General features: G+C 34.1%; 1 protein-coding gene across 11 annotated transcripts in view; it reads left to right on the forward strand.

Annotated features, from left to right (window-relative positions):
* Positions 1 to 14,506, forward strand: part of PPP1R12A (protein phosphatase 1 regulatory subunit 12A) — a 139,148-nt gene that overhangs the window by 86,785 nt on the left and 37,857 nt on the right. For 5 of the 11 annotated variants that reach the window (XM_087868912.1, XM_045780013.2, XM_045780018.2 and 2 more), the window contains exons 9-14: positions 2,944 to 3,065; positions 9,662 to 9,778; positions 10,166 to 10,381; positions 12,482 to 12,576; positions 13,012 to 13,116; positions 14,010 to 14,177. In XM_087868912.1, the coding sequence (XP_087725038.1) occupies positions 2,944 to 3,065; positions 9,662 to 9,778; positions 10,166 to 10,381; positions 12,482 to 12,576; positions 13,012 to 13,116; positions 14,010 to 14,177 (823 nt within the window). The remainder of the gene's footprint in view (positions 1 to 2,943; positions 3,066 to 9,661; positions 9,779 to 10,165; positions 10,382 to 12,481; positions 12,577 to 13,011; positions 13,117 to 14,009; positions 14,178 to 14,506) is intronic. The other 6 variants (XM_045780015.2, XM_087868914.1, XM_045780016.2 and 3 more) reach the window with 3 other exon arrangements.

Consider the following 14,506-nt stretch of genomic DNA (forward strand, 5'->3'; position numbering starts at 1 on the left):
TTTACTACTTACGTAGCAGAATTCAAGAATCCAAGCATCTCACAGAAATTTCTGAGATTTCGTTATCTAATATTTTCTTAATTGGCCTCTTCTATAGAATTCACTATTCCATGTTGGGCACTGGAGAACTATTTGAAACAAACAAGACTTCTGATTAGGCCAGTCTTGTCATTAATAAGCTAGTCTCCTGAACTTCTTTGGTTGAAATTTCCTTGCTTGTAAAATGAGAATTGGACTAAACGATCTGGATAGTTCTTTAAACCGTAGTGTTAGTGTCCATCCCTTCCTTCCTTCCTCCCTTCCTTCCTTCCTTCCTTCCTTCCTTCCTTCCTTCCTTCCTTTTTGATAAACTGTTCTGTAACTAAAATAGAATTAATTGCCATCAAATTGCATTGTATTCCTCCTTTGGAGTTTAGGCATACCAATCACTCTCTGCTCACTTTCTCAGTAAACTAACTTTAAATGTTTCTCTGAAGCATTGTACTATGATAATTTTGTTCTTCCTGTTGCTAGTGGTTGGTTGTGCCAGGAAAATTTGACTCTGTCTCAAGAATTAATCCATGTAAATGCTGTATAGTCCCTCTGTCTCATTCTTTTAATATCACCAAGGTTTTATCATACTTTATTTGGCAAGCTTGAGAAAGCAGTTGTTTCCCTGTAGAGCTACAGCTTGATTTGACAATTTCTAAATTATTTTTTTTCCTACTTTTTTGTAAGGTCATTTCTTTGGGAAACTATTTGATGTAAAATAATGATTTTTCTGAATTTTCTTTCATAAATTATTTACCAAACTGGTTTTTTATGAGTGTCTTTTTCTTATGAATGAGCTGAAAATAGGAACTCAACCAAAAGTTTAATTTCCTCCCTAGTGATTTATAAATTTGAGAGGTAGTTGAAGGAATGAGAAGGGAAGCATACTTTTGCTTCCTCTAGGACTTGAAATCTTCACTCTTCATTGAAATTAAATTAATAATAGAAGGGCTTTAACAATATTAATAATGTTAAGCTGGATGGTGAACACTTGAGGTTTGTTTCATTATTATTCTTAAATCAAGCCTGAATGTTTATACATTCATGCATATACGTTCTTTGATGTGTAGATTTCACTAATATAAAACAAATATTTAAACCAAGAGGAAAAAGGAGGAAATAAAAGGGAAAAAAATCTGTTGAATTTTATCTTGTTTGTTGTTTGTTTTTCCTACTGGACTGACCATAAGCTGTATGCAGTTAAGGTATTTTGTTTTTTTCATCAGCTGGTACGTCCCCAGTACCTACCTAGGACAGGAGGACGCAGTACCTAGTACTTGAAGTATGGAGACATTTAATAAATATTCGTTGAATTACTCTCTCCAGTTAGGAAGACTGTTTTCAGGATGATGGTCTAATAGATTATACATGATTTGTACTTAACTGTACTAAATAGTCTTAGCTTCTATTGAATGAAAAGAGGTATTGTTTAACAATGAGAATAAAGTTTATTAGACTGTGGTTAGCTCATTCAGTTTATTCAAAAAGCTAAAATCATAGTGATTTTTAAATGCGCCACTTTGGCCTTGTCCTTTGGTATAGTTTGAGATATTATGCTTTTCACCCTATTAACATCTTGTGGATATTTTCTTAGTCTCAGATAGAATTGAATCAATCAATACAAATTCAGAACTATTTGGTGTTTATACATGTGTATGTATATATATTATCTTTAGGGCAAGTACTAAAGATAATTATATTTTAATATTGTCTACTTATAAAGTATAGCAGCATATAATAATGATAAGGTAGAAAATTGTTTTGGAAAATTGACCTAAGGGAGAGAGAGAAGTATAACGAATATGAGTATAATGAAAATGAATATCTCATAGAGTTTTAAAGTACTATACTTCTTCCCAAAAGTATAGAAAAATATCTGTCCTCCCTCATTTTGAAACCAAAGGAATACTTTAAAAATAGATAAGTGATCTTTGATCATTTGAAAAGTAAGCCTTTCTGGCCCATTTATAAATTACAGTTAATTTATAGATTTAAATTTATAGGTAACTGTTTTTGCTAAAATCAGTCTGATTTATATGTTCAAATATAGGGGCACCTGGGTTGTGCAGTCAGTTAAGCAGCTGACTCTTGGTTTTGGCTCAGGTGGTGATATCAGGATCATGAGATCAAGCCCCGTGTCAGGCTCCACACTCAGCGCAGAGTCTGCTTGAGATTCTCTCTCCCTCTCCCACTTATGTGTGTGTGCACTCTCTCTCTCAAATGAGTAAATCTTAAATATATATATATATATATACACACACACACATACACACACACATATTTATGTTCAACTACAGTCTGAATCTTTTCTGGCATCGATATTCTCAAAAATATTTCTCTAAGTGCTTCATTGTTGGTTGGAAATTGTCTCAATACATTGTGAAAAGAGATTTAATCTTAATTCAACTGATATTCTCGTTTAAGTTTAGACTTTTTAGGGGTGAGAATGTATGCTCTTTGTGACAGAAGTATAATCTGATTATTGACAAAAGGCACTTTTTAGATTTCCTGGAATAAAGAGGAACTATGAATTTTAAATAAGCAGTGTAAATTGTAGATCTATTAGAAAAATTGTATAACTCTTGTAATCTTTTTAATTACACTGTATTTATGCATTCAGCTTTTAAATATTAATTTTTTTATATTTCTATAGTGTTAAAATTATGAAAATCAGATTCCATTTTTGCTTTTTGTTCTTAGAAGCTTTCTTGTGTCACCATGTTCTGTGTATCAGCATATATATTGAGACATTTCTAGAAACTCCTTGAAAAATTCACTTGTTAAAGGGAAAAAAATGGAAAAGACTTGAATTAACAAGACTTTAACAAAAATGATTGTAAAATACTGTTTTTCTAGACATTAAAACAATCTGTACTGAATCTTGACTCAATGTTTTTCATGTTTTTGTAATAGATAAGACAAAGCCCATGGCTTCTGTAACTAATGCCAATACTTCTAGTACACAAGCAGCTCCTGTAGCTGTTACAACACCTGTGTCATCTGGTCAGGCAACACCTACATCACCTATGAAAAAGGTAAGCCAAAATTGTGTTTGCTAAAAATACATATATTCTAAGTACAAAAGCATTAAGACAGTTCTTAAATTTTTATAGTTTATTCCAAAAATACTTAAGGTTCAGAATAAGAATATATTTTTCTTTTTTGAGATTTCCTTTGAACCATATTCTTTTTAAAAAATACTTTTTAAAGTATTAGTTTGCATATGAAAACTAATGGTAATGGTAATGGTAGTTTTTATTTCTGTTGAACTTTTGAGAAACATGGGTTTTATATCCTTTATCCCTGGTAAGTAAAGGTGCATTTTGATGATTTCACAGTTAAGCACAAAAAGTACTATCAAAGTCAATGAGAGAGCTAGAATCTAGATTTTCTAACTATACAAAGCACCAGGCATGCAAGTATGATATGCCAGTAAGAGCATTATCTCTGTTGTCAGATGAACCAGAGATCCACTCCTGACCCCACCTCTTATTAATTGTAAGGACCTTGAGCAAGTTACTGTCTTCCTTATCTGTCAGAGAAAAGGCAAAACAAAAATAATAAACAAAAAGAGAAAGTAAATTAGCATTATAAGTCTTGGTTGAGAGAGAGAGCCTGGCTAGTGACTAAGTGCTCTCAAAATGGTAGTTTCATTTCTTCCTCTTCTCCCTTATTCTGTTACCCATTTGTTCTCTGTCCATTTGCTTCCTTTGCTCCACCAAACAGTGCTTCCCAAGTAGTGTGTTGATCTTTTTTAAGATTTTTCTTCTCCCTGCTACTCTAGAACCTGTACTTCTTTTAATCCAAATTAAAGATTATAGGTTTTGTTTTGTTTTGTTTTGTTTACCACTGGTCTCTTTTTAAAGGCTTCTCCCCACCACCTTTACTTATTTTTAATGAGCATCCTCATTTCCCTCTCTGTGTACACACACACACTTTTTTGTGGAAACATTTAAGAATTGAGTGCAATCGATACAACACTTTACACCTAAATACTTGAGGATGTATCTCCTAAATACGAAAGCATTATCTTTCATTCCCATACTAAAATGATCCTATTTTGGATATTTAACTTTGGTATAATACTGTTAATGTATGTTCATTATATACAAACCATAGTCAAGATTTTTTCAATTGTCCTCCTCCTCCTCATGTTTTTCTGTTTGTTTTTTCAAATCAAGGGTCCACTGAGGGATTGCACATTGTGTTTAACTGTCATGTCTCTGCCTTTGGACTTATTTTGTTGCTTATCTGGTGTTATTTGGTTTGCATGGGTTTGAGGACTGATTTTAAATCCCCATAGTGTTTCTGTTATGTTGTCAGTATTGTTAATCTTTGGATTTGACTCCAAGTGGTCAAAATGTGAGTCTTTTAGAATAATAAACTAGAGTTTTTGAAAATACATACTGCTAGTAATAATCTTCCCCTAAAACTCTTGCTAAGGAAAGTGATAATGTGGGTTCTTAGTGGTAGAAATGTATGGATTTCACTGGTACAGTTTGAATATTAGGGAAATATATGAATGATTTATCTTACCTTCTGTATTCCAGAATTGAGGGCTTCCTGAATTCAGCTAGAACCTACGTTCATATGATAATAATTGAAATTATTGAAATTCTCTAGTGGTAATCTGTCTGCAGAATTTTAAAGATGGTTTAACTGGAGCCACCATAGGCTGTTTTAAACTTTATTTAATTCTAGAGCCCTTGTATACTTCTTCAGTGAGTACCAAACTTTAGCTCTTTTGATTTACTGTCTGTTATAAAATTATAGGATTATCAAGTTCCCAAAAGCTTCATCTGCCTGAAATATCTGGCCACAAATAACTGGCTCTCATTCTTTTGAGTATTTCGCTGAGCAATCTCTTTCCTACTGTAGTCAAATAATTGCAGTTGACTCCTTTTGATCAATTATATTTTTCTCAAGCATAGCTCCAGTTTAATAACTTAATTGCCTTTAATAACTCTTAATAATTGTTAAAGTAATAATAATTTACTGTTATAGTAATAATAACTTAATAACTATTAGAGTTAGGCCAGTAACCTCTTTGCTATAAAAACCCTTATTCAGAACTACTTCTGATTCTGTAATTATATTGATCTAATAACCAACTATCTGCTTCTATGATTTGCATATTTAGAAGCTCCATTTTATTCTCAATTTCAGGTATCATAACTTACTTTGAAGATTATATGTTTTTAGTCTTTGTTCTTAAGGTTTTGTAGCCAAATTTTATTTTAATCAATAAAGTTGAGGCATACAAATAATTTGAAGTATTATTTTAATGGATAGGGCAATCTTACTTATTTTGTATGACTTTAAAGCCTGTAGTTATGTTCAGTGATACTTTTTATGTTAATTTAGCATTTTAATGTTTTCTAAGTTAGTTTCAAGAATTTTCCTTTAACTTAAAGGCTTAACATAGATGAATGTCCTTAGATGAATTGTTAATCTGTATGTAAATACAATGTAAAAGATTTTGTAGTTAAGAGTTCTGTTTTTAGGTTCCCACTCACTACTCTGGTTTTGATAGTTAGACAAAGGTATCTTAAATTTCTTGCTTCCTCCACCAGTGCATAAACTATATAGAAATACACACACAGTGCCTGGGTGGCTCAGTCAGTTAAACGTCTGCCTGCAGCTCAGGTCATGATCTCACAGTCCGGGGATTGAGTCCCACCGGCTCCCTGCTCAGTGGGGAGCTTGCTTCTCCCTCTCCTTCTGGCTGCCACTCCCCCTGCTTGTGCTCTCTCTCTCTCTGTCAAATAAATAAAATTATTAAAAAAAAGAAATACACGCACGTGCATACACACGGCAAGGAATAGATCACAAAACAGGAAGGTCTAAAACAGTATTAAATATCACTTATATTCTCCAATAATTCAGGGTAGCTACAGAGATGTGTAGATATATTCTGTTTAAATGATCTTCCCTTAAGTTCTTAACTCTTCAGCTAAAATTAAAGAGAGACCAGGCTTGTGATTTCTGGCGATGTTTCCTATAAAACTATCAGTTTGCTTTTATGATTTAGAATTTTAACAGTAGGGGCATGTGGCTGGCTTGGTCAGGAGAGTATGCGACTCTTGATCTTGGGTTCATGAGTTTAAACCCTGCAATGGGTGTAGAAATTACTAAATAATAATAATAAGTAAACTTTAAAATTTTAACAAATAAAGTTTATATACCTCTCTTTAATCAAAATAAATATTGTTGGGATCTCTGAAAAAAGATTACCTACTTTGCTGTATGCACATAAATTCTGATAAGTGCAAGCTATATTTACTAGATGGTAAAAATTAATAATTTTCTTACAATTAAGTGTTTTGGCTAATTGAATCCAGTTATTAAGTATAATAATAATTTAATAAACTATGTACTGTGGGCATATGATACATGCCAGTAAAAGTACAAATACAGAAAGATGGTTTAAAAATGGAAGAGAGTAGGGCGCCTGGGTAGTGCAGTCATTAAGCATCTGCCTTCGGCTCAGGGCATGATCCCGGCGTTCCGGGATCGAGTCCCACATCGGGCTCCTCCGTTGGGAGCCTGCTTCTTTCTCTCCCACTCCCCTGCTGTGTTCCCTCTCTCGCTGGCTGTCTCTCTGTCACATAAATAAATAAAATCTTAAAAAAAAAAAAAAATGGAAGAGAGTGGTGCCTGAGTGGTGCCTGGGTGGTGCAGTCAGTTGAGTGTGATTCTTGGTTTTGGCTCAGGTCATGATCTAAGGGTTGTGGGATGGAGTCCCATGTTGGGCTTCGTGCTCAGTGCAGAGTCTGCTTGGGTCCCTCTCTCCCTTTCCCTCTGCTGCTTCCCCCGCCATGTGTACGCTCTCTCTTTCTCTCTGTCTCAGATAAATAAATCTTGAGAAAAAAATGGAAGAGATCATATTTGATTTGAGGCAATAAAGCTAGAACATTTGAGATCTTTAATGAGTAGGTGGTATTTCCACTAACAGAGAAGGAGAGTTTGTACAGTTTACTGAAAGGAAGAGAAGAGAAGCAATGTGAACAAAAGTAGGGATAATGCGAAATATTTTGCAGGAAAAATAAGTTGTATAGTTTGGTTGATTTATAGGGTACATATACAAAGTAAAACAGGAAAAGTAAAGCCAAATTGTGGAATGTCTTCATTTCTATGGTGACATTTTTATAGTTTGATAGATAGTAGAGAACCATAGAAAGTGTTTGAACAAGGCCATGAGAGAATTATTCTTTATAGAATGTTATTTTGGTTGCAACATACAGGTGTATTTGAAGGGAGGCTAATTGAGAGAAGATTGGTTAGAATGTTATTAAAGTTGCCCAAGATGATAAACTAGAAAAGTGTCAGTGGTCTTATAAAGGACAGGGATTCAGAGACTTGGCACCTAATTTATAAATGGGGGAAGATGACTAAGAAGTCTAACAGGACTACAAAGTTCCAAATATTGGGAAGTGAAGAAATTTATTGTTGCTACTAACAGAAATAGGGAACTGAGGGAGAGCCAATTTGGAAATAAAGGTGTTCGATTTGAAATATGTTGAGTTTCAGGTAGATCATTCTTTAGGTAAGTAGAAATTGAGAACTAGGAATTTAGGAGTCAGGCTGAATTAAAGATAACAAAGTTGAGAATAAGCTGAGTACTGTTAATATTTAGCCTGAGGAAGTATAGAAGACTATTCCCAGCCCTCAGGAGGAGAAAGTAGAAAGGGAAGATAGGAGATCTGAGGAGAGTCTTGAAATGCTTATGTTACAGGACTGTGCTAACAACAACAAGAAGACCAAAAAGGTGGGTGGTCAGAAAAGTAAGAAAGTCAAAACAGTGTACTGTTTACAAAAGCTTAAAAGAAGAGTTTCAGGGAGTGGGTATAGTTGAGTATTTCAGAGATGTTCATTTATAGACCAAGTAAAATAGAGAGGAGCGTTGAAACACATAAACCAGTAAATCCAAATTCACATTAGACAGAATGGAGATATATCAGTCATTACAGTACAACAAATGTCCGTTTCAAAATTGATAATACTCCCTCATTTTTCTCAATTCTAAAATAGCAGAAATAATAGTATTTCACTGGGTGGTTGCAAGGATTAAATGAGATAACGCATGTGAAGGACTTTTAAGCTTAGGGCCTGACAGGAACAAATATTTATTAAATGTTAGCTTCTGTTGTAACACTCAGTAAATGTTAGGTTACCTATTTTATCATGGAGGAGTAATTTTATTTCCAGTTTTGGGGAGGTTCTAAGTCAGGGATTGGCAAACCATGGTCCATGGGCCAAAGCTGACCTACTACCTGTTTTTGTACAGCCCACATGTTAGAATGGTTTTAATATTTTTAAATGGTTGGGAAAATCAAAAGAATATTTTGTGACACAAATTCAGATTTCATCATACCTAAATAAAGTTTTGTTAGAACAGAGACTCTAAGGTTTGCAAAAGCCTATAATTCACAATCTGGTCCTTTACAGTAAAGTTTGCCCACCCCTATTCTTGGATGCTCTGACTTTAGACTCGGAAACCAATAACCAGTCATCTCAGTCCCTTTATTATTGTATAAAATGTTACAGACGGCCCTGGACTTTCTCAGTCAGTGGAAACGCTTAATATTTTATTAATTTTTTTTCATTGGCCAGAAGTCCCACTCTGCTTCATTTAAGTAGTTAAGTGCAAGTAAGTTAACAATGGCAGTTGTGCAGCATCCAACAGGTGTCACTGTACTTTCTGTTAAAACTTCAGAATACCCTGCAGTGCCCTTCTGATTTTATCCTGGCACTCTAGAGTGCTTCAGTGCACATTTTAGGAACTGGGGAATGCTGTATATCTTGAGTCTATTTTTTTGACCCTATCAATAGGAATTATTTACTGGAGGTACCAGAGGTATCTTACACAATAGTTTTGTCTATGAAGTAGCCCTCTCACATCCTGGGTGCTTTAACAAGCCCTCTTAAACTGCTAATTATAGCAAACTTTGGCAATAAATATGGGGGAAAGTGTTTAGTTTTTTTTTAATTACCCATATCCTATATTTATAGGAACTAGTTAGTTGCTATATTCACCTATTCTTAATTGCGGTTAAATATTTAAACTCTGTGAGTTGATGAAATGAACTAGTTAAAGATAACAGATGTTTCATTTTTATGGCTTTTGGAAAGCCTTGAAAATGAAGTAAGTATTTGTTTAAAAAATTAGTTTTTAGTTGAAATGTTTAAATTAATATTTTTTGGTAAAATCAAATAGTTTAAGGCTATGATATTAAAAATATTACTGATGAAATATCATAAGTGGAAGATACACCAGTTATTACTTTTTGTTGATTATGCTGGATTAAAAATTTTTAACCCGAGTATATAAATGAATAGAAACAAAATTCAGATGCATAAGTTTGCTCATTCATATACTGTAACATTATCTGCTCCAGGTGCCTTTAACTGCTTCAGAAATTTCTTCATTAGAGTCTTTCAGAATCTCTCTCTCATGCTAAAACTAGAACTTGCTCCCAGTGACTTTTAAGATTGGATCATTACTCAGTTATTGGGTTTTCGTTTGTTATAAAAATCTTTTTTTAAAAAAGTGTTTTGTTCATAACTTCCTTTTCTGGTTTTATGCTTTCAATCTTTATCTCTTTACCTGTCTTATTTTAATTGGCTTTAGTATGATTTCATTGCTCCTATCATGCCTGTGGTGGAATCAGTAGATCCTGCATCATGGAGGCAGGGCTTGCGCAAAACTGGCATTGTTCTTGTGCCCAGTAAGGGTGAAAAATCTATGGTGAGGCATTTCTATGTGCAAGGATTTATATTAGGTTACAACATAACAAGTTTAATATGAATATTGGTTCCAAAGATGCATGGTTTTAAAGTCCTTATGGTGTGCTCATTTCTGTTCTTTGTATTTGCATCATAATTTTTCTGTGTGATATAAAGTGTGGAGTGTGTTTTATTAAATCTAACTTTTGTAAAGGTAGTTCTATTTTTTTTTTTTCAGTTTTAGATCTTTACATTTTTTACTAAGACATTAACCTACTTAGTAAAAGTGTTTCTCCTGATATTAACTATAGTTTGAGACATATTATCTGTAAACTTGTCATTTCCAGCTTAAGGATTGACCAGTCTTGATAACTATTTTTTCTTTTCCTTAAAAATAAAATAAAAACAGTTTCCAACCTCAGCTACAAAAGTTTCCCCCAAAGAAGAAGAGAGAAAGGATGAGTCTCCTGCATCTTGGAGGTTAGGACTTAGAAAGACTGGCAGTTATGGCGCACTTGCAGAAATCACAGCATCTAAAGAGGCTCAGAAAGACAAAGACACTGCAGGTGTGATGCGTTCAGCTTCAAGTCCCAGGCTTTCCTCCTCTTTGGATAATAAAGAAAAGGTAATCTATTTCCTAATCTGGTTTCTATCAAAACTCTAATAATTTGTTTTCCGGGAACATCAGATTTGATGTATTTTCTACTATATATCATTATTAGATCTGTATTAGCTTAATTCACCTGACTTAATGAATTACATGATAATACAAATATACCCACCTAAAACAGATGTCAGTATGGAATTACAGGCATATGTCAGGAGATATGGGTTTGACTCCAGACCACAGCAATAAAGGAAGTCAAATGAATTTTTGTTTCCACTGTATATAAAAAATATATTTATACTATACTATAGTCTCTTAAGTGTGCAGTAGCATTATGTCTAAAGAAAATATATATACCTTAATTAAAAAATACTTTTTAGCTAAAAAATGCTAACCCTGATCTGAGCTTTCAGCAGGTCATAATCACTGATCACAGATCATCATAGCAAATGTAATAATGAAAAAGCTTGAGGGTGTCTGGGCAGCTCTTTTGGTTAAGTGTCTGACTGTTGGTGTTGGCTCAGGTTACGATCTCAGGGTCGTGAGATCAAGCCCCCCACCAGGCTTCTCACTCAGTGCAGAGTTTGCTTGAGATTCTCTCTCCCTCTCCTTCTGCCCCTCCACCTGCTTGTGTGTGTGCTCTCTCCCTCTCTCTCAAACAAAAAAATAAACCTTTAAAAAAAAATTGAAATATTTTGAAATATTGTGGGAATCACCAAAATGTGACACAGAGACATAAAGTGAGCAAATGCTGTTGGAAAATGGCTGGGATGTACTTGCTTGATGCAGGGTTGTAACAAATTTCAATTTATAAAAACCACAATAGCTGTTAAGTGCAATAAAATGAAGTGTGCCTCTATAAGTATTGGGGAAATCAGATGTATTTGCCAAAAAAATAAATTATGAGATTATACTCAAATGAATGCTTCATCCTACTTGAGAGCTTACAATAAAATGTATTAAGGGGCATTTATTCTAGAATTTATTTATTCCAGAATGTAATTATACTCCTGGGAGTATATCCAGTATCTGCGTTTTTATCTCCTTTTTCATCTGATACATCAAAAGCAACCTCCTTCTAATGGAGTAGTTTTAATAACTATATTTGGAAAGGTAGTATTAAATTATAAATAATATCAAATAGAATGTACTACAGTTCATTCAGTGATACTTTATATAGCTGGATTATTTATTTTCTATTGCATTTTCAGTGCTTGGACTTTTTTCCATATAGTTTCCTTCCTCTATTTAAAAGTGTTTCTTTGTGGGGCGCCTGGGTGGCACAGCGGTTAAGCGTCTGCCTTCGGCTCAGGGCGTGATCCCGGCGTTATGGGATCGAGCCCCATATCAGGCTCCTCTGCTATGAGCCTGCTTCTTCCTCTCCCACTCCTCCTGCTTGTGTTCCCTCTCTCGCTGGCTGTCTCTATCTCTGTCAAATAAATAAATAAAATCTTTAAAAAAAAAAAAAGTGTTTCTTTGTATCAGAAATTCAGAAATGGAATTTCTCATGAAGTAATTTTAATGTTTTTTGTTTTGTATGAATTGACTGCCCAATTATTTTCTGAGTACTTAATGACAGTATAGTGGGAATGTATCAGATGCCCTTGCTAATACTACAGTCTCAACCAGATTTGGATAAATATAATTTAAGTAATTTTTGTTCTGAATATTTTAATGTTATATCAAAGTAGTAAATAACTTACATAACAAATAATTGGGACTTACCAGTCAACCATTTTTGAGACCTTATTTCTCTGGAAAAATAAGAATATTTTACTTTATTATATTGCATTACCTTATATAATCTGTTATAGAAGTTTAGAAAAAGTCATTAAAATGTGGAGGGATTTTTTTCTTATATTAAAATACTGTCTAATTCTAGATTAAAGGAGAAAGAAAAGAAAATTGGTTTAAACAGGCTTTCCTTTAGTGTTTATAGTACTATTGATAGACATTAATTTTAGAGTATAGCTAGGAACTTTGGAAAAATACTAAAAAAGTAAACTGTGATGGCTGTATAATTGTACATTGTCGAATACTCTTTCCTTAATACTTTTAGCAGCTCCTGTAATCATCATACAGATTTATTTTTACTCATTATTTTTTCCTGTTGTGTAGGAGAAAGATAGTAAAGGAACTAGGCTCGCATATGTTGCACCTACAATACCAAGACGACTAGCCAGTACATCTGACATTGAAGAGAAAGAAAACAGGTGGATTCATTATGATTTGCTTTATGTTTTTACTATGAAATTTTTATTGGGGTACCTGGGTGACTCCGTTGGTTAAGCATCCAACTCCTGATTTCAGCTCAGGTCATGATCTCAGGGTCGTGAGATTGAGCCCCGTGTTGGGCTCTGTGCCTGCCTGGGGTTCTCTCTCTGCTCCACCCCCTCCCCATATTTTGTGATCATAAGTAAAACTTCTGTAAACATCTTAATTTTCCCCCTATAATTAGGATTATTATACGCTAGGGATAGAATCTTAGAACTAGAATTACTTTCACTTCTTAATGCCAAAGTGTTTTCCCGAGGAATTTTCCCTTCCCGAGCAGAAGTTTCTGCTTCTACTAATGTTTATTAATATACAGCTTTCTTAACCCTATTTTAAAATTATATACCAGAATTTGAAGGATGTTCTTTTCACAGAGATTCCTCAAGTTTGCGAACAAGTAGTTCCTATACAAGAAGAAAATGGGAAGATGATCTCAAAAAGAATAGCTCAGTTAATGAAGGATCAACTTATCATAAAAGGTAATATAATTCTTGAATAACTTTCATGTCTTTTATAAAAATATGAGGCAGTTTCTTTGGAGCCCTCAATTTAATATCATAAGAAAATGTGTGCTTTTATAAGTATGTCTTTTGTTGTTTAAATAAAATATCATTTAAAGACCCAGAAGATATATTGAAAGATGGGTGAAAATTTACTTCTACTTATGCCTTCCTATCATATATATATAAATTTCATTAGATTTGATATATTAGGGAGTATCTTTTAGATTGTAGCATATTTAAAAGGAATTCCTTATATAATTAACTAGAGCAGTTGAAATAGATCAGTGTCTTCATTGATTTGATCATTATTTAGTGACCTGGAAGTTTCTGCTTTTCTGAGAACTCAGAGATATGGAAGTGTCTTGAATTGAAATGATGGTAACAATCACATGGTGGGGGGGGGGGCTTTAAATATTTTCTCTGCTAAAAACAGCCAAAAAGAAGATGAACAAGTATAATATAGGCATGGGTCACTCCTAAGGATGTGACTCACTGCTGAAACACTTTTCTTCAAAAAGGTCCGTCTTTACTTTCCCTGAGTAAAACCAAACCTAAGTGTTTTTCTCAGACCCAGCCTGGCATGACCATATGGTCTGTAACAGTCCAGGAATGAAAAATACCAGATCAGATCACCTTTGAGTCCTATTGAGGGAGGGGGGAGGTAGTAAAATGATACACTACCAAATTAGTGAAATCATCCAGACTCCTAGCAAGTTGTAGATGCAACTCTTGGTGCTAGAGCTGGTGGTGTATTTAGGAACACAGTTTTTTAGATTTTTCCTAGCCTTGTCAATCTGTATAATATATAGACATTAACTATAGAATACACATACAAACACATCCTATATAGATATGACTCTTTCCTTTAGTTGCTCCTTTGGTAGAAGACCAGATGATTTGATTAGTTCTAGTGTTCCAAGCACCACATCAACACCAACAGTTACCTCTGCAGCTGGGCTTCAGAAAAGCCTGCTTTCCAGCACAAGCACTACTACAAAGATTACAACGGGTTCTTCCTCAGCAGGCACACAAAGCAGGTGAGTCACAGATACATTTTGTGTTCAGGCCTACTGTGTGCTTATGTATGTGCATGCATTTTTGTTTAGAAGATTGTGGGGCTCTGGATTTTTTCATTTACCTCATTAAAATTATTTACAATCAAAAATTGGTTCCCAAAAGAGGCAATTATGCATGTCTGGGGGAAAAATTAAGTTCCTAAAGTATTAACTTCCTTGAATCAGGCAGCTTAAAATGTAAATTTCTCCTTTGACAGCTCTGGGTGAGCTTTTTGGTTCATAGTTGAAAGATGTCCTACCTTGTGTTTTAAAAAAATCCATCCCTGTAGTCACATGTTTCAGCTGCTAGA

The sequence above is a fragment of the Ursus americanus genome, chromosome 17 (genome assembly GCF_024610735.1).
Source record: "Ursus americanus isolate L20-20 chromosome 17, mUrsAme1.1.p, whole genome shotgun sequence".
Lineage (NCBI taxonomy): Eukaryota > Metazoa > Chordata > Mammalia > Carnivora > Ursidae > Ursus > Ursus americanus.